This window comes from Heterocephalus glaber, unplaced genomic scaffold, assembly GCF_053883595.1.
Source record: "Heterocephalus glaber isolate CG9 unplaced genomic scaffold, H.glaber_assembly_v1.0 deba00001600, whole genome shotgun sequence".
Lineage (NCBI taxonomy): Eukaryota > Metazoa > Chordata > Mammalia > Rodentia > Bathyergidae > Heterocephalus > Heterocephalus glaber.
In genome coordinates this window covers 6,808,025-6,828,238 of record NW_028258372.1, presented here as the reverse complement: position 1 = coordinate 6,828,238, position 20,214 = coordinate 6,808,025, and the positions used below count along the sequence as shown (strand labels likewise).

At 34.5% G+C, this 20,214-nt stretch overlaps 1 protein-coding gene across 11 annotated transcripts in view; it reads left to right on the top strand.

Moving 5' to 3' along the window:
* Positions 1 to 20,214, top strand: part of Smyd3 (SET and MYND domain containing 3) — an 877,202-nt gene that overhangs the window by 215,440 nt on the left and 641,548 nt on the right. For all 11 annotated transcript variants that reach the window (XM_087194068.1, XM_087194067.1, XM_021265507.2 and 8 more), the window contains one exon: positions 1,713 to 1,849. In XM_087194068.1, coding sequence (XP_087050194.1) covers positions 1,713 to 1,849 — 137 coding nt within the window. The remainder of the gene's footprint in view (positions 1 to 1,712; positions 1,850 to 20,214) is intronic.

Below are 20,214 nucleotides of genomic sequence, written 5' to 3'. Positions count from 1 at the left end.
CTAAATCCCTGGCCCAAATCTGTATTTGTAATTAGACCATTATTATTGTTTATTTTTTGCTGTAGAGTGATTTTGAGTTCCTTATGTATTCTAGATATTAATCCCCTGTGAGATGAATAGTTTGCAAATATTTCCTCTCATTCTATAGGTTGTCTCTTCACTATATTGATTGTTTTCTTTGTACAGAAAGTTTAAAATTTGATGTAATCCTGTTTGCTAATTTTCTTTTGTTGGCTGTGCTTTTGGGGCCATATCCAAAAGAATCTTTGCTTAGTCCAGTATCTGAACTTTTTCCTTTATGTTTTCTTTCAATAGTTTTATATCTTTGGTCTTAATTTTAAGTCTTTGATCCATTTTTAATTGATTTTTGTATATGGTGAAAGCTGAAAGGCTAGTTTCATTCTTTTGCATAAGGATATCCAGTTTCCCCTGCACTATTTATTGATGATACTATCACTTCTCCTGGTACTATGTTGAAAATCAGTTGGCTGTGTATATGTAGATGAAGTTCTGAGTTCTTTATCCTGTAGCATTGGTCATATATTTGTTTTTATGCCTGTACTATGTTATTTTGGCTATTATAACTTTGTAGTATGTTTTGAAGTCAGATATTGTGATGCCAGTAACTTTTCCTTTTTGGTCAGGATTGCTTTGGCTATTTGGATTCTTTTGTGGTTTCATATTATTTTTATGATTATTTTTCCTATTTCTGTGTAGAATGTCATTGTTAGTTTAATGGGAATTGCTTTGAATCTGAAGATCACTTTGGGGATTATGGACATTTGAACATTGGTAATTCTTTCAAGTCAGGTATATGGGATGTCTTTTCATTTTTTTATGTCTTAATTTCTTTCATCAGTGTTTCATAATTTTCATTGTAGAGGTTGTTCACTTTCTTGGTTAAGTTTCTTTCTAGATAATATTTTATTTTTGAGGTAGCTATTGTGAGCGAGATTACCCTCTTGATTTCTTTTTCAGTAAGTTTATTAGTATATAAACATTTTACTGATATGAAAAATCTTGCTGATTTATTTTCATATTGCTACTTCACGGAATTTTTTTTATCAGTTCTGACGGTTTTTTTGAGGAATCTTTTTCTTGATTCCTCAAAGGGAAACACAACTATGTCTTTATGTTTGGTTTAGAGTAGCACCATATATGTTTATTCAACCTTAACATAACTTACAGCTAAGATTTCTTTAGTTGGTCCATGTTTTCCTCATAATGTACATTCTGTATGACAAATTTCAATTATTTGAACTTTATCTGAACTTTTTACTTCTCATTTTCTGTCATTTTGCCTTTTAAATGATATAGTTTATCAGTTAGTTATGACCTAGTTGTAAATTGTTGCATGGAAAAGTCAGTTTAAAATCAGTGACTTAGTTAGAATTTATTATGGTTTTTGCATATGTAAAGGATAATGCAGAAAATCAGGTAGTAGACAACCTTACTGATTTTGGTTTCAATGGTTTTTAATCTGTATGTGTGGGGTTTTTTTTGGTAGGCATTTGATCTTACATTGTAGATAAAGTTTGGCAGAATTTAACTGATAACATGGATTTTGATCTATAGTTGTTAAAAAAATGAAAAGATGTCAGAATGAAATATAAGACAGGAAGTAATCTGATTTAACAGCCAACATTGAACACCTGAAAATTATCCATGAAGTTTACTTTGTAATTGTGACATCTGTTTTCTTTTTAAAAAAGATATTAGCAAACTGACTGAAGATAAGAAAGAGGGCCTCAGGCAACTTGCAGTGACATTTCAGCATTTCATGAGAGAGGAAATACAGGATGCATCTAAGCTGCCACCTTCTTTTGACATTTTTGAAGGCTTTGCAAAAGTAAGTGTTAAATTTCATCTTTTTTCTAATGCCATAAATCAAGCCCTTCCTCTGTTTTGTGTTGTTGGTTACAGAAAGATAAAACATGGGAAATTCAATACCTTTACTGCCTATGTTGTTCCCCTACCTAAATGAGTACACAGTGAGAGAATGTATATATACTGAAAGCGTATTGCTTCTTCTGTTTTATCTGTATTTGTATTTTGGCCTAAAGTATGTTTATTGTCAATCCTCAAAGCATGTGCTTTCTTTCCTCAAAAGAAAACAACACATCCCTTTATTTCTTGCTAAAGGTTTCAAGTTTATCATTGTATTCATTGAGTTTTATGATGATTTTCTTAGCATAGGGCCTGCCTTTTAAGTGAAAAAATTATTGGAATCCATTTCTGATTATGTAAGTTATAAATATGAAAGGATATCCATTTCTGATTTTAAATTGATTGCCTAAAAAATCTGTTTAGATATTTTAGATCATTACAATTCAAGGTTAGGAATAGAAAACAAGTTTTATTTAGTATTTCATCTCTGGTTTATTGGAAATAGTTACATGAAGTGTTCTTTTTGAAAATAATTCTAAAGCTTTGCCTCGGTCCTGTGAGGCAGAGTGTGGTGATTGATTCTTGATATTCTACCCTGGCATACTGATGGCATAGCACATATACTCCACTCACTACATGGATCTATTGTCTGTATTTTCTCATATTATGTGTTTGGGTTTAAAACTGATCACATTTTATAACAAGATAATTTTGCCTCTTATTTGACAACTTATAAGTGCACATTTGATGTCACATTTCCTCACATTTTAAGGTATATTTCTAAAGCTGTCTTTTGTAAGAATTTCAGTTATGGTTAGTATGATGGCTAGAACTTTATTCTAGTATTTCTCAAATGTATTTTTATTCTTTAAAGTATATTCTTATGATTTTTCTGAAAAATATCATAATAGCATTATAATTCTTGTTTGTCTGCAATTTAAAATTGATTTTAAGATACAGTGGCTACTTATAATGCATCTAAGAAATTTCTCATGTGTATTTCATATACTTCTAAAAATTATACTGTATAGTACCACATGTACAATGCACATGGGTTCTTCTGATGTTAAATACTGTAAGAACACCCACTGAAGGATTAAAAACATACATTTAGTATTAGATCTGTAGCTATTCTGTGACATTATTTTGGTTGTTGGAAAATGTTCAAGGGCTAATTATGAGATCAAGTGTGATTAATGTTCATGAAAAATATCTTAAAATATTTTTTGTTATTAAATACTAAATGTTGTATTTCTCCTGTTTAATAAACAATTTTAATCTCATTTATCTTACAATGAAATTCCATGTTGTATAGGAGTAACGTTCTGTCACTGTGATGAAGTGGATAATTTTTGAAATAGATTTAATAATAGGTACTCTCTTCCCCACACACATCTATTTGTCTTTGGTACAAGAGTAAAACATATATGTCTTTTTGAGATTTTGGAGAGCAGTCTGACTCAGATGTGTCATTTCTGCCTTAAAATACAGTTTAGTAATCAGAGGAAAACACCATTAACCTATGTCTGCTTGTGCTTCTTTGTGATTATTTTGTCACTTGTCTTTCTGCTCTTAAATTTTAAAACAGCGTAATCATTTGTCCCTATTTCCTCCTGTAGGATTAACTTGAGAGAAGGAATTGGTACCACAGAGTGTACTCCTTGCAGGAGCTGCTGCTTTATGTACAAACTGTTAGTCCAGGGAAGTTCTGTGCTGATCTGCCTTCCTAAGGCTAAGGAACTAACTTTTGTCTTTACCCCATTAAGGAGGCTGGCTTTTCCTCACCTAAATAAACAGTATTCTGTTTTCTATTTTGCTCTTGGTCCCTCTCTGTCTTAGTTACTTTTCTTGTTGCTGAGACAAAATACCTAACGCTCAAAGTTAAAAGGGGAAAGGTTTATTTAGCTCACAGTTTGTAGAGGTTTCAGTCCACAATCACCTGGCTCCAAGGCAGAGTGGCACATGGGAGAGGGGCAACAGTTTATGGCAGATCAAAGGTAACAAAGCAACAAAGGAATCTTAACAGCATCTTTCTGCCCCTTTTATCTTATCCCAACTACTAGGATTAGGGCAGTGCCAAACCAATCAGTGTATTGCTTTAGTAATCACACTTCTTTAATCTCACCATCACACACTGTAGATTCAGCCACCCCTGAAAAAGCCCTATGAGGCTTTGGGGGAACATCTAGACACAAACCATAACATTCTCCTTTATTTGTTTTTTTGGTTTTTTTTTGGTACCGAGGATCAAACTTGGGACCTTGCACTTGCAAGGCAGGCGCCGGAACCACTGAGCTAAATCCCTGGCCCCTCCTTTATTTGTTTTTTAACTTAAATTCATGTAGGTTCTTTGAAGGTATTAGAAATGCTAAGCTTTTGTTTTAGCCCATTTCATTGTCAATGAAGGTATATGGAATTCTGAGAGCTTTTTAAAATTTGTTCATATCTTAATTCTTTTAAACTTTTTGATTATGGACACTTTCAAACAAACACAACAGTAGATAGACTAGAATTATGAACCCTCATGTTTCAGTCACCTGGTTTTAATAATTTTCAAACTTGTCATATATCTGATATTTTTAATACTTAGATTTTATATAGATGTTCCTTTCCTTTATTTCAATTTCCCAACATTCATTAGAATTAGTCCTTTGTTTTGAAAGCCTCTTGGTCCCCTGAGAAATGTTCTAGTGAATTTTAGTACATTCAGTGGACTTCCTTTTTTCTTTCTTTTCCTCCCTTCCTTCTTTCCTTCTCTTTCTCTCTCCCTTTCTTCCTTCTTTCCCTCTCGTCCTCTCACTTTTTTTTTCTTTCTGGATACTTTGTACGAAGTACTCTTGGTACAGGATTATAGGAAAATGTGGGTAATTCTCAAACTGAAAGTTATCTGTCATGGCAAAACCCCCGCAGATTTTATTTGAAGATAATGTATGTATATCAGCCTTGTACTTGACCTGAAAGGAAAGGGCCAGTGGAGAATGAAAAGTTCTTAATCCTGAGAGCAGGTTTCATTGTTTGATGTACTGATGGCTTCTTCTAATGAAAACTTGTGATTCATGCTCTGAAAGTTGGCAGTTTATATTTTGAGAACTCCTGAGCTTCAAGTGGAAAAATACTGTATTTCTTCTGGTTCTCAGTCCGGTGTGCTTTTGCTGCTAAAGTTTGGAAAACTTTTCTGCCGCACTTTCGACCTTACTCTGTAGTCATTTTGTGGGTCATATTTTGAAATGTTCTTTTTTGCTCCTTTTTTTTTCCTTTTGTACTGGAGATTGAACCTAGGGCCTCATGCATGCTAGGCAAGTTCTCTGCCACTGAGCTCTCTCCCCATCCCCCTTCTGCCCACTTATTAGTGTAAGTCTCAGACTTTTTTTCCACACCTCTACATAAACACACACATGAATAGCAGCTGGGTTTCCATAGTAGGAGTTCACTGTAACTATATCCTGTCCTCTCATGAATTTGTTGTTTGGTTGGAAAAACTATATAACATGAGATGTAGAAAAGAGAAATTTTCCTAGTCATGAATATCAGGGAGGATGTCACACTAGAAGTAGAAATTGACTTGAATTTCAGAAGAGCAGATGGTGTTGGGAACCACTTATATACATGGTCTAAAAATGCTGGTAGGGAGTGGGTAGTGCTGTCCAACTCTGAGATGAGCAAAAAAGAAGTAGTAACTTTGGAGTACAGGTTTCAGTTATATTTAGTATTCCCAATTAGAATTTGCATGAAAACTTGTTACTTAACATGTTTTATTAGGTGGCAGTAGGAAATTTGTGTGGGCAATGGTACCTCCAGAATTTCTATAGAGGAGGACCTTTCAAGTGCTTATCTGGTGGATGGATAGAGAGGTTGAAGCAAGTTACTTCCAGCTTTATTTACATTAAACTTAGATTGTGTGTTTCTTAGAAGTTTATGGTTAAATGGAATAAAAGTATGAGGTGTGAGGAATGCAAGGTGGTGATTGCAACTGACAGCAAAGAAGGTCTCCAAAAGGTAGGAGGTGCACTGGAGATGTTTGTTAGTGAGAACGTAGGCTATGTGATTATTTAGATGCTCATGATAAATAAAGGTCATGTTCATCTGCTGGCTCTGTCCTGCAGTTGTTTAGAAAGAGCAGGTGTATGTCTCCATCCTTATAAATGCTTCCTCCTTCCCACTCCTTGATTTTGCTCCTTGATTTCTATCCTCAGACACATTTTCTGGTTAAGTTTTGAAGTGGGTTTGTCTTGAAGTGACAGCTGCTTTTACTGATTGGGTCCTAAACATTTGCTTCAGGTACAGAAAATATGCACACTACTATTCGTAATTACTAACACTAAGGTCTGAAAATTACAGTCAGTGAGAGGACAGGTTTAAGTGGGAGGCTGGTAGTATAATGGTGAAATTTCTTTCCCCAGACAAGAAAATGAAATTCAGTCTCAATTTACTTATTTGTAAATGGGAACAATAATAGGATCCATTTCATAGTTAAAAGTGAGGATTAACTACAAGGTGCTTAGTAGAATGTTTGACACATATTATTAATTTTTACTACCGCTTCCCCCACTTCTTTGCCTTACTGGTACTGGAATGTAGAACGCCAGTGTTTTATGTCTCCCTGTGTTGTCATATAGCCAGGAGCACAGCCTGTGACTGATTGTAAACTAGATTTTCACATGGTTGCTCACAGTTGTGCCCAGTGCTTGTGTCTCTTGAGATGCTGAGAATTACCTGTCTTGATGAGAAGAAATTTTACATACAGGAAATAGTTTCTCATAGTAAGCTCTTTTGTTTTCAGCCCATAGCTATTGTGGATAAAAATTTACTATTTCCTGCATCCATGGCAACTCCATGATTTCAGAGTAGTTTCTTGGGATTTCATGTAGGAAATGTAAAAATAGGTTTCTTGTGATGAATGAAATCTTTTTCACACATGCATGTACCTTAAGAGGATAGGATTAAATTATAAGTATTTTCATTATCATAATTTACTGAAATAACATGGAATGTGTAGTATTTTCCTTTAGATTCCTTCAAAACATACACTCATAATTGTTGGTGATGCTTGGTGAGTTCTCTTTTTTATTTTTTTGGCACCGGGGATCGAACTCGGGTCCTTCTGCTTGCAAGGCAGGTGGTGGCACCACTGAGCTAAATCCCCGGCCCCTGTTGGTGATGCTTAATAGGAAAAACTTAACTTCATTTTGAGGTTTTGAGGTTATTTGCTAATCACAGAAAATATTTCTTAGAGATCAGGGTTCTAGAAAAATATTATCTGTCTTTTTCTGGACTTCTTTCTTTTTCAGAAATGTATTTAGCACATTGATTAGAAAAGTGATAAGATTTGAGCAATAAATTAGAAAATGGGGTAGTTGCATAGAACATTTCAAAACAGACATTAAATTGAAAGCAACAAGAATAAAACTGACCTTCCTGACCACAAATATATGTCATTGTTAGCATTTCCAGAGCCTTGCAAAATATTATTTCATTTTACAGTGTTCTGCAACTGCCACAGAATTTTTGATTAGAAATTCCACATCTGTTTGAGATGTTCTTTCTCTATTTCTTTCAAATAAAACAATAATTCTCCTGGTAGCCTGTTATTTTTATTCTTTAAAGCTCATATGTGACCTCCAGGATTGCCTTTCTAAAATCTAATTTTTAATGCCATTAGCTGCAGCTGGTTTCCCAATGTGCACTGTGATTATGTAGATTTGAAAGAGAATTTTTAGATGGTGTGTTTTTTTTGTATTGTGATACTTAAGTTTTACATTCTAACTAAATTCTTTTTCATTGGGGGAGAATATTTTTTATAGAGAAGCAATGGAAAAATATGTTAAACTAACAATCTTGCTAATTCATAATATGAGAAGAAATAGTGATTTGGTATTTTGAGGCATGTTAGAAATATGGCCCAAAACCCCAATAATGATATTATATTGAGGATTACCTATTTGCATTTGGCTGGTACGTACTTCTAAGACTTAACAGTGTTAATAAATAATTTACATGATATCCTTCCATGAGTTCATAATTTTAGTAAGATGTATAAATCAGGACACATGAAAAATGGCTAAGTAACACTTTTTATGTTCTTTTTATTCTCTGGTGAATAGTGTACCTCAGTAAGAAGCAAGATTATCGTGATATATTGTTTTTAATCCTGAATTTTCACTTCCTTTAGCCATGCGGATATACTGGTTTGCTTACTTCAGTGCTGCAGGTAGTCTAATTTGATGGCAGACCATTACATCAGGTCAGGAGTATGTGTGTGTTTGCTACTTGAAGGTTTCAAGTTCATGCAGAATCAAGTAGTAGAGCCTTTTTGTTCGTGAGCTCAGTTGGGTTTCACTAGTGTAGTATGCTATAAAAGTAGTAAAGAAAGCAATCTTTTGAATTAATAAAGTGATGGATTATCTAATTACAAAGTTGATGTAAAATGGCAGTATGATAACTTTGACTGCATTACCAAATGATCCCAGTGACTGATTGGATGTGCCTGGGTTCCATTAAAGAAAAAGATGCCATTAAATATTTAACACTAAAAATGAGTAGACACACCAGGATTGCTAACCTCTAATCACAGGGGTGCATGTATCTACACGTTTGGTGGTAACTTCTAAATGAAACATCTCTTTAGTCTACTCAGAACAGCTGCTGAAAGACTTAGTTATTTGGATTGTACTTCTCTACTGGTTTTAAATAATGTAGTAAAACAGCCAAAATACTTAACTGCTCACAGGTCCTGGCATTCCAATTATGATATGATGATACACATACGATTTATATACTTTCATAATAAATTGGCCCCTAAGTAGATTTGAGAGAGAATTATTGTTCATTAGAGAATTAATGTTCGTTAGCCTTCAAGTACAGTGATGTTTGTAGGATATTTGGGCTTTCAAAGAAAAATAAGTTAGTATCTGAATTTTTAATGATGACATTTATTTTATCATATTCTTCATTTTTAGCCATTTGGTTAATATTTCCTCTTCATTTTATGTACAAATAGCCTATGATGCAAAACAAGTTATTGTTTGAATTTTTAGTAAAGGTACTCATTATATTCTTCATTTTTAGCCATTTAGTTAATATTTCTTTATTTTTATGTAAATAACCAATGATGGGTTGGTATTTGTTTATTATAGCTAAAGACCAGATGCTAGCTAACTTCTGAGGCTGGGAAGGATAATTAGTAAGTGTTTTATCAGCATTTTTATTTATACCTATGTTTGTCAAGGTTAATTGCTTATATAAGGGCTAGTGCTTTGATTAAACATGTTGATGGATTAAGTATGTTTGCCAAGCCTTGTTGCCTTCTCTATTTGAGGGTTTAAGTTGCCATTAATTCAGATAAAGGTGATATTTTAAAAATGACAGTATGTCATTGTGAAATGGCAAAGGTTACTTTTATTGCTTTGGTTTTTTTCCTCTAGTGTCAGACATTTTTCCTGGGGTACTATTTCCCTCTTAGAGGATCACTTGGAGCCAGGAATTACATCTTATTTATTTTGAATCCCTGGCAACTTTCATGGTACGCAATAGGGGTGTAGGAATGTGTGAAAACTATATCCCTTTTCTACTTTGTGAAGAACACTTTGATAAATATTTTTTAAAATTATGCAAGCTATAATTATAGAAGTTTGGGCAAAAAAATTCTTTTTTTTTTTTTTTGTACCGGGGATCCAACTCGGGATCCTCGCTTGTGCAGCAGGCGGCGAAATCACTGAGCTAAATCCCCGGCCAAAAGAATTCTTTAATATGGTAAAATTCATAGACTTTAGCACGTTAGTTGATAGTTCATAATCATAGAGACTGCTGTTATTTTCAGTTCGTTAGTCAGTGATGAATCATTATATTAATTATTTCAGGGCCTGGGAACTTTTTTTGGTAAAAGCTCACATAGTAAATATTTAGGCTTTCCAGGCCAGGAGACAAACGTGAGTTACAACTGTTCCATGGGATGTGATCTCTGTGGCAACTTCTTTAAAAATTTTAATTCTTTTAAATTGACAAAAATTGTTCATAGTTGTCACTGTGTTTCCCCGAAAATAATGCCTAACTGGAAAAATAAGTGCTGGTCGTTACCATGGTGATGACAAGCAGCATGCAGATGATACACCTCACTGTTCTTTTCTTGGAGCCTATTGTGTAATGGCAGGTAAGGCAAGATGATGGGAGGCATTTTTGATCTCTAGTTTTCAAGGCTGATTGTTTTCCAGCTAAGTCTTACTTTTGGGGAAACAGGATGTATAGTATGTTAGCTCAAAATAAGTATTTGTTATAGATTGGCTAAATCAAGCTCACTAATATATGCATTACTTCACATACTCATGGTGTCATCTTCTTAACTCTGCCACTACAGGCCCTAACCCCCAGGGCCAATCTGTTAGTAAATGGGCATGGCCTCCAACCGATGAAACTTTGTTTATGGACACTCAGCTTTGATTTTCATGGAACCTAAAATCTTCACCTTATTTTCCTTCCTACTGTTTCAAAATACAAGAAAACAGTTTTAGTTTACGGGCCATACAGAAACAGATGGCAGGTCCAGGCCATTATTTGGCAATCCCTGAATTATCTTTTGTAACCCAGAAGATGTTTTGCACACATTAGGAGAAACAATATGCTGTCAGAAAAGTCTTTAATTAAAAAAGAGGAAATATTCTATTTTCTAACAAGTCATCAGTTCCTAAGTTTTGCATTGCCAATCACATTTGTAAACATATGTATGCATATAATAATTTTTATTATTTTTAACATCAGAATAATTTAGTTCAATAACTTTTAAAAGGCCTCAATTCAATAAAACAGTAGAAGGGATGCATTTATTTTACTAAAGAGAGAAAGAAAATTGTCAAATGAAATAAGTACTTTATTAATTGCTTATGTACTTAAAACTATATTCTTCATATTTTTGGCTAAAGGTGTTATGTTTTGCCTCAAAATGAGATGTAAAGACACAATTTTCTATTAGAAATATTTTGACTGTACAACTCAGATTCAAATGTTACTTGACTCTTTAGATTTTTTTTAGATTATGGATTGACTTTTTATTATGACTTGCCTATTTCTATTACAAAATAAAAGGACCTTTCATGGGAGAAGTAAAAAAAAATATGTTTTAAATGTGTAATAATAGTAATGAAAAACTGTGATAAACTGTACTTATAAATAGTATAGTATGTAGAATAAGGTATAATTTTGAGGGAAGAAATAAGATATTGCCACTGGACATATAAGGTGACTTGGTCTATTAAAGAGGCAAGGAAGTGAATTTGGGAATGACTTCTCTAAGCCAGATTAAAAAAAAAAAGACATTCTGATCAAGGGGGGAAATTGTTTCCCTACTATTTGCAAACGTTGATTTGCATTGAAATTTTTATGTTCAGTAACTAGTGTTACATGTTTAAAGAGACACATTCAAGAAAGCATGATGAAAGGACAGAAAGCTGTATCATATTGTGCACACTGATTACTCTTCACTATCTGAAAGACCTTAATAATTAGAGTGCTCTAAGGATGAATCAGGCTTAGTACAGTTGAAAGCCAACTCCTGGGCTGGCTATTTAGTTCAGTGGTGCTGCTCCTGCCTCACAAGCACAAGGTCCTGAGTTTGACCCCTGGTAACTGGAAAAAAAAAAAAAAGAAGGCTACTTTCCTCAAGATTAGAGTGAAATGTCAGGATGAGTAGTCTCTGTAAGTGTAAAAGAGGGCGAGGTAATATTTCTTTTTCCCATTAAGTTTATTGGTACATTTTAGGTATAAAATAAACTTACATTCATCATTGGGATCTTGTACCATTACATGAGTATCTTGGTTCTTATTTTTTTCCCCTTCCCCTGCCCTCCCTTCACTCCCCCTACCCTTTCCTATTTGCAAAAACTTTGTTTCTATTTTTTTTCCTTTTCTCATATTTTTTCTTTTCCCTGTTTTCCTTTCCCCTACCCCTCCTACTTCCCCTGCTCCTATAGACCTTTTCTTCCTATTACACAATATCAATTATACATTTTAAAAATTATAATATCAAGATCTAGGACACATTACCACAGATTTTACAGAATTTAAAAGGATATAGGAAGCATATTACGAAAATCTTTTTGAAATAAATTTGACAACTTCTAACAAGTATCTTGGAAGACAAATTAATGAAACTAACTCTGGAGGAAATATATAATTCGAATAGCACCTATTAAAGAAAGTATATTCCTAGCTTGAAAACCTACCTATATGACAACAGCAGGCTCATACACATTTTAACTGATAAATTATATCAAACAATTAAAGCAGAAAAAAGAAGGAACACTTCTCCCCTCATTTTAGGAACTCAATATTTTGCTAATCCTAAAACTGGATAAAGATAATAGAAAAATGTATGAACATAGATAGAAATTTGTTTAACAAAACAAACTATTGGAAGTCAGATCTGGCAGTATGTAGAAAGTGGTTTTGTTATAGGGATGGCAGTGTTGGTTCAGCATTGGAAGATCCACCCCCAAAAGTCATCATTTTAACAGAGGAAAGGAAAAAGCCATATGATCCTGTCACTAGTTGGTAAATTCCACAGCTGTTCATGGTAAAAGTTATCAGGAGCCTAGAAGTAGAACAGAACCTTCTCAACAGATTAAAGACATGTACTCCATACTTCCAGTGAGAACACCTTATATGAATGGAGAAGGTACAATGCTTTCTCCTTAAGGTGGGGAACAAGGGCAGATATGCTTACTCTTTATCTGTCCATTAAACTTTGAAACCTAGGCCCAACCAAAATAGTCTGGCAATAAAATGACACAACTAGGATAGGATTGGCATGGCAGAAGCAAAATCTTTATATGTAGATGAAATGATCATCTACAGAGAAAATACTAAGACATCTCTAGGAGCCCCTAGAACTTGTATTTGAATTTAGCAGGATTAGAAAACATAAGGTATATATAAAAATTGAGGTCTGTGTATACTTGCTATAAATGAAGAATTGGATATTGAAATTTCAAAGTTATGTAGGAGTACAAAGGACCTAGAAAAGTTAAAAAAAAAAAAAGACAAAAAACAGTGTTGGAAGATGTTTAGTACTCAATTTTAAGACTTCTTCTAAAGCTACAGTAATCAAAGCAGTGTTGGTGTAAGGAAAGACATATAGATCATTTGAATAAAACAGAGAATCTAGAAATAGAACCACAAATAATATGGTCCACTGAGTTTTGAAAGATTATTTAACATTAGCATTTTATAGAATATAAGCTCAGTTCAAGAGCCGAGGAAGAGATAGTGTTTTCAGCAAATGGCACTAGAACACCTGGTATCCGTATATATAAAGTTAACCTCAACCCTTTATTTCCATACATGAAAATAGCTTGAAGGGATCTATGAACCTAAATAAGAAAGCCTAAAAGTATAAAATTTTAAGAAGAAATTATAAGGGAAAATGTTTATGAATTTAGGGTAGCCAGGAACTACCTAGGATACAAAAAACATGATGTATAAAAGAAAAAAATTGATAAATGAGATTCCATCAAAATTTAGAACTTTAAATGACATCATTAAAATGAAAAGTCCTTAAACAGACCATATTTACAATGCACATAACCTATAACCAGAATATATAAAGAACTCTTAGAGCTCATTAATACACAACCCAATGAAAAAATAGACATAAGAAGATGAAAAATAGCCAGTACGCAACTCTAAAATCAGAAAAATACTAATCAGTACAATAACAAGATTGAATTATACACTCATTAGGGAGATGAAGTTAAAAGTTTTAAAAGCTTTGTCATGACTTTTTCTTTTTGCTGGATTCTCCCCCGTTTGCATTTCATTTGTCACGCCCAATGGATTCATTGTGCTGGGTTTCCCTGGGTTGTGATCCTCATTGTCTTTTCCTAGGGTATTGTCAGAAATGTTTTGGAGTGCTGGTTTGGTATTCATGAAGTTCCTGAGGTGCTCTTTATCATGAAAGTATCTTATTTCTCCATCAATTTTGAAAGATAGTTTTGCAGGGTACATCAATGTGGGTTGGAGGCTGTTTTCCTTTAGGGCTTGAAATACATCCCTCCAAGCTCTTCTTGCCTTGAGGATTTGCATTGAGAAGTCTTCTGTGATTCTGATGGGCTTTCCTTTATATGTGATTTGTTTCTTTTCTCTCATTGCTTGTAGAATTTTATTCTTCTGTTGGATTTCTGGAATCCTATTATATGCCTATGTGTAGATTTTTTTTGATTAAGGCTAGCTGGAGTCTTACATGCCTCATTTATGTGTATGTCAAGTTCTTTTCCCGTGCTTGGGAAGTTTTCTGCCATCACTTCTGTGACAGTTTTTTTATGTCATCTGCACTCTCTCCTGTTTCTTCATTGACTCTAATCAGTCTTATGTTATTCTTCTTTGCATCATCTAGCAGCTGCTGGATTGATTCCTCGTGTTCCCTTACAATTTTAAAGCAATTTTTCTTTTCCTGGTCACTAATTGCAGTCTTATCTTGTACATGTGAAATTCTATCCTCACATTGGTTCATTCTGCTGCACAGACTTTTGATGGAGTTTTTAATCTCCTGGAAATCTGTTTGCATCTATTTTATGGATTCCATTTGTTTCCTATTTTGGGATTCCATCATGTTCCTCAGATCCTCTATTTTTTTATCTGTGTCCTCTGTAGATTTATTAATCATGTCTTGCACCATGAGCAAAATCTTTGCTGTTATCTGAGTAATTATTTGTGATTTCATTTTTCCCAGATCCTCTTTTGTTGCCAGTTCAGAGAGTCCAGGATGTTGAGTATCAGATTGCTCCATCTCGTTTCCCTTTGTGGTTGCTGTAGGAGATCTGGAAGTCTGTTTTTGAGGCTTGTTTACATGTCTTCTCCTTTCCACCGGGTGGGGGGGTGTGCTTTTGGCGCCTGCATGGCTCACCTTCTCTACCCTAGGATCGTGGGATGGTGTCGGGGGAGCTTCCTTCTGGGTGCTGGGACCAGCTCACCTTTTCTGCCCTAGGAGGATGAGGTAATATTAAAAGTGCTCTTTGAGTTCATGAATTTGTGATATTCATAGTGCATCATGGCAGGATGGAATAGTCTACTTTCTTTCATCCTTTCTATTGAAATCCTGCTTAGTTTTAAGGTTTCAGCTCAAATCTTTGATGAAATTCACTTGACTATGATTGGTCTTTCCCTGGTATAAAATCAGTAGTCAGTAGCGTTTTCTTTGCCAATCATTTGGTAACTATGAATATTTTCCTTTTTTTTATAGCTACAAGTACATGTCTTTGTTTACTAGGTTCCCACACATATTGTGAGCTTTTTGAGAATAGGAGTCATGTTCCCTTGTTCTTTCCTTAAGCATAATAGAATTACACAATTGCAGGCTGGAAAGATCACACAAATTATCTGGTCCCATGATCTGCTCACTTTTTCCCTGTCTCTTTCCTACCATGTGTCAGTTGCTACTCAGAAAAGGTTAAGTAGTCACCTAGCAACAGGAAGAAAGCTGGGTTTAAGCCTTATGAGCTTATTAGTCTAATGTACTTTCTGTTTGATGCCTAGATATTAAAGAAGTACCTGCTAAACTGAAGTGAAAATGTGATACAGCAAACAAGTTAAATTATAAACAGATTTTGAGCGGTATCTGTTCCTTATATTGAAGGTTATTTATATAAAGCCAGAAAATTAAGTATAAGTTATACATTTGTATTCTTATCAACATTTGGAAATAGATTATGTTGTCTCTCTGATGATGAGTCAATTTCAGAGATTCTGTATGTCTGTATATGATTGTGGCTTTCCAAACTAGCTGGATACTGTTCCTTTAAATCAGTTAGTTATAAACAGAACTTCTATGTTACATATTGATAGTATGCAGATTTTGCAATTTTTTGGCCTATACTTACAAAGAAGCTAGTAGATATTAGACACCAACACTGACCTATGTGTTACAGCAATAGATCAAAGGGAAATGGAGGGATTTACTACACGTTTCCCAGTGTTAACACTCCCTTAATTTTGTTTTTACTTTTAATTTTTTCTTTTGACTCTACAAAGTACATACATATATTATTATTTGCAATGCTGAGGATCAAACCAAGGGCCTCATATGTGCTAGGCAAGCACTGCACCACTGAGCTGCCTCTCCATGGCAGTCACACTAATTTAAAATAGCAGAATCAGAGCTTTAACATGTCTCTCTTGGTTTTAAATTTCCTGTTTTTCCCATTCCTAGGTGCTCCATTTGGTGTTATATTCATTCTGTGTTAGAGCTCTAATTTTGAACTATCATAAGCCTTAGGAGCAAACTCTAGAATGAGAATAGGAATATTTGATAGTATTTCTCTCTTTGGTACTGAAGTATTGCTGTAGGCTAAATGATACATTATTTAATAAGGCTCTTGCTGTTTCTACACATGTGGGGTATCATATTTCACATACCCCTGTCTCATATATTCAAATCTAAATAAATGCTGGTAGAGTAGGCAGAAGAAGTATGACTTTTTCTTGTGAAATGGTTCTGCTCTGATGCCACCACAAATCTATGTGATATTATGATTGAAATGGAATTTCCATTGTGAATCTGAATTCTATACTTTTGTGGCCCTACATATTAAAACATTAGTTACTAGAGAGCACAGCAGCTTGGGTCTATGTGATTTTTAAGCCTTTACTGGCTATGTTTTTTCCACATAATTCTATAAATATATACATGTATAAATTGAAACATTTAATAATACAATCAATGAATATGCAGTATAGAAAAAAACCTTCTTTGGCTTTCTTAATATTTCTTTTTCTTTCAGAGATATTTATTTAACCTTAACATTTATACCTAACATGAATGGCAAAAGCCAAGTAACTTTTTATTTAGCAAATACTTGCCAAGTAAGAAAAACACTGGGCTGAGGTATGTGTGACCAGATTTGGTAATCATGGGCAATATTTCAAGTTTTAATTGACATTTGGCTTTAGTTTTGGTGTGCATAGGAAAAAAGTATTAAATTATTGTTTATGCAGAGTTGTTTCATTAAAGTCTTCTGCATTAGGATCAAAATTAAAAATGTTTCTCCAGCATATCCTTTCCTCCCCTTTCCTTGTCCTCTCCTCATTAATGGAAGCATTTTATTGGTATAGACCCAACGCTATCTGGAGAGGCCTTTGTAATTTGCTGGCTGGTGTCCTGGAGTCTGTTTCCTCTTTTTTACAGCGTTTCAAGGGCTCTTGGTCTTTCAGTTTTAGAGTAGCAGTTGGTAAGGTAGGTTGTTTTGGTGCCTCAGAAATCTTTCTATGTATGTATGTATGTATGTATGTATGTATGTATTTATTTATTTATTGGTACTGGGGATGGAACTTGGGACCTTGTACTTGTGAGGCAGGCAAAATCCCTGGCTTCAGAAATCTTTTCTGATAGGAGGTGTCTAAGCGGTGGATTTTCTTGTTGTCTGTTTGTCCAAAGTTCCATAGAACAGTATGCATTAGATCTGAAACATGCAGATCGTAAGTTGTATATCATCCAATTTTTAGAAGTCTTTGAATTGGCTTCTGTGTCATGACCTTTCCCAGATTTTTCTGCCTTTACTATTTTATTTATTTATTTATGTATTTATTTACTTATTGTTACCGGGGATTGAACTCAGGACCTTGCACTTGTTTTTTTTTTAGTACAAGAGATCGAACTCGGGTCCTTGTGCTTGCGCAGCAGGCAGCGAAACTACTGAGCTAAATCCTTGGTTTAGGACCTTGCACTTGAAAGGCAGGCGTGGTGCCACTGAGCTAAATCCCCAGCCCTGTTGCTATTTTGTTTAAAAAATTATCATGTACTGGTTCTTCTCATGTTCCTGCTGAATGACAATATTCTGCTGCCATAGCTTTTCTTGCCTGCGTGTGTGAGAACAACCAAAGCTTCATCTCCAAATATGACATTTTTTTCTAAGCTAAAATCTTCACCTTCACGATCTGTCTTCATATTCATCACGTCTAATACTTAAACTCTGCCTTTTCTTTAAAACATCATGATTCTCTGTCTTTCCTTTTGACATTGAAGTCTCCTTGAGTGAGTCTCACCAGAAACCTCAGTGGAACCCAATTCCCACCCCCATAGACCCTGCTTATGCTACTTTCCAAGTATCTCTTGATTTTAGTCCTTTTAATATATTTTTTGTTATTCCTCTAGTTAAAACCCTTTTTATCTCACCTGTCTTCCTACTAATCTTGCATCTCAGTTTCCCTGAATCTCAACTGATTTTTATAACTGCTACTAGAAAAAATTGAAAAAAAAATCAAACAACTGATCATTTAATTCCTTGCTTAAAAATGGCTGAGGCTTTCTGTTGGCTTTGTACATAATTAGGGCTTCTATGTATGGTATTTGAGGACTCTTTTCCTGGAGCTTGCTGATTGTTTAGATAGATTGTAAATAACCTGAGGGGTATAATTCTTCGTACCACCTTGAAGAAAGACCAATAAATTGCAGGGATTCAGTGTTTACTTTTAATTATCTACATTGTTGTATTGTCAATTTATTTCTTCAAGTTACCAAAGATTGATGTTATCTGAGGCATTGATGCGAATAAAAGTAGGCAGGGTGAATGTATTCTCTCGGTAGAGAATGATCTCTGACCAGCAGAGGCAATTTTGAATCAGATTGTAAAGCCTACCCTGTGTAAGAGAACACATAAGGAAAGGTCATCAAAACTAATGCCAAGTCATGAAGGCCTGGTTATAGTGGAGTGTGTGTGTGTGTGTGTGTGTGTGTGTGAAAGTATAAAAAAAGAGTAGAAATCATTGTGTTCCTTTCACTCTTGAGGTAATACTGTAATTCATTCTGATGTGTACCAGTTTAGCTTTGAATAATAATCATCCATGGTAGTTGAGTGGTTTATTGCTTTGCCAACACTACTGGGTTTAATAATTAGATAATTACAAGGATGTGATCAGATTTTGGAAATCCATTCCTGGAAGATACTCACGCATGTTTGCTAATACAGTATCTGTGGTAGGCTTCTAGCTCTTTTGTAAAGAAATGATAATGTTCCAGAGATTTTTTTTTTTGCTGAAAACATATTTTCCTCATATCAGTGAAGTTGGGATATTTCTCACTTTCTGTCCTGTTACCTCAGGGTTAGCAAAGAGAATATTGGAAAATTCTTTGCATTTTGTAGAAGTGAGGCATTATGCTCTATGTAGTTAAAAATAATGTCTAATTTATTGGAGTAGAAGGGTATTTTCCACATGACAAGGAATGTTTAGATTTGAATGATTTCAGTATGTAAAAGTTCTTTTGAAACAACTTCATATTTCAGTTACAAAATAATACAGAACTCTCAGTGAGTGTGATCATTTGATGGGTCATGTGTTTATTAATAATCACCAGCATTTAGTTCAGTAGCTCTTCACAACTCATTTAAAGACTTGTCATTTTAGCATTTCTCCTAAAGCTTAAGATTCCTTCCTTTTTGACAACCTTTGTTTACACAGTTCCTTCCATTCTGCCTGGCATATCTTTTCTTTTGTCCCTTTCCTTCCTCCCTCCTAGGCTGTCTGCCTCCTCTCCTCTTTCCTTCCCTCCCGTCCCCTCTCCTCCCTTCCTCCTCCACCTTCTCCCCCCCCCCCCCCCAAGTCTTACTAAGTCAGAAAGTTGTCTAGCTGGGCTTGAATTTATGATCCTCCTGCCTTAGCCTATCCAGAATGCTACGATTGCAGGGATGAACCGCCATGCCCAACATCCTTTCCATTCTTGAAGATGTTACCTTTTCTAGGAAACTTTTCTCACCTCCCTCAAGATATTGTCTCATTATGATAGGAATGAAAGTAGCGTTATAAAATCTAAGTAGGTAAAAAATAAGAACACATACTTCTCTCATTTTGCTCCTCCAGTTAGGTACTGGTATGATGCACTGGTGAGTTTATTACAAAAAGCAACAACCAAAAGCTTCCTTCCATCAGAGCTGAATAGCTGCTGAAAGAGATACTTTAAGTGCCTGCTCTTATTTTTTTGTTTCCATATATTTTGTACTCTGCTTTCACATCCATGGCATAATGTGATCACTTGTTTTAGCACTGTTTTGCTAGAATTTGAGCCTGTTCTGTGAGCCAGAAAGCCTATGAGAAGGTTGTAGACCAGTATATTTGCTAACATTAAATGTTTTTAATGATTAAAAATACATACTGACTTTAGAAACAAGATGTTTTGTTATTGTATTACCATAGAGTAGATGGTTCTTAAACATTTTTAGTGTTATTAAGCTTTTTAAATCTTTGGCACATAAATACTTTTCCATTTTTCTAGATGGATCAGATTGAGTACTTATTTTGATGTAATTTTTAAAAATAATGTTAACGTTACAGTCCTTTCTGTCTTTATTTTTA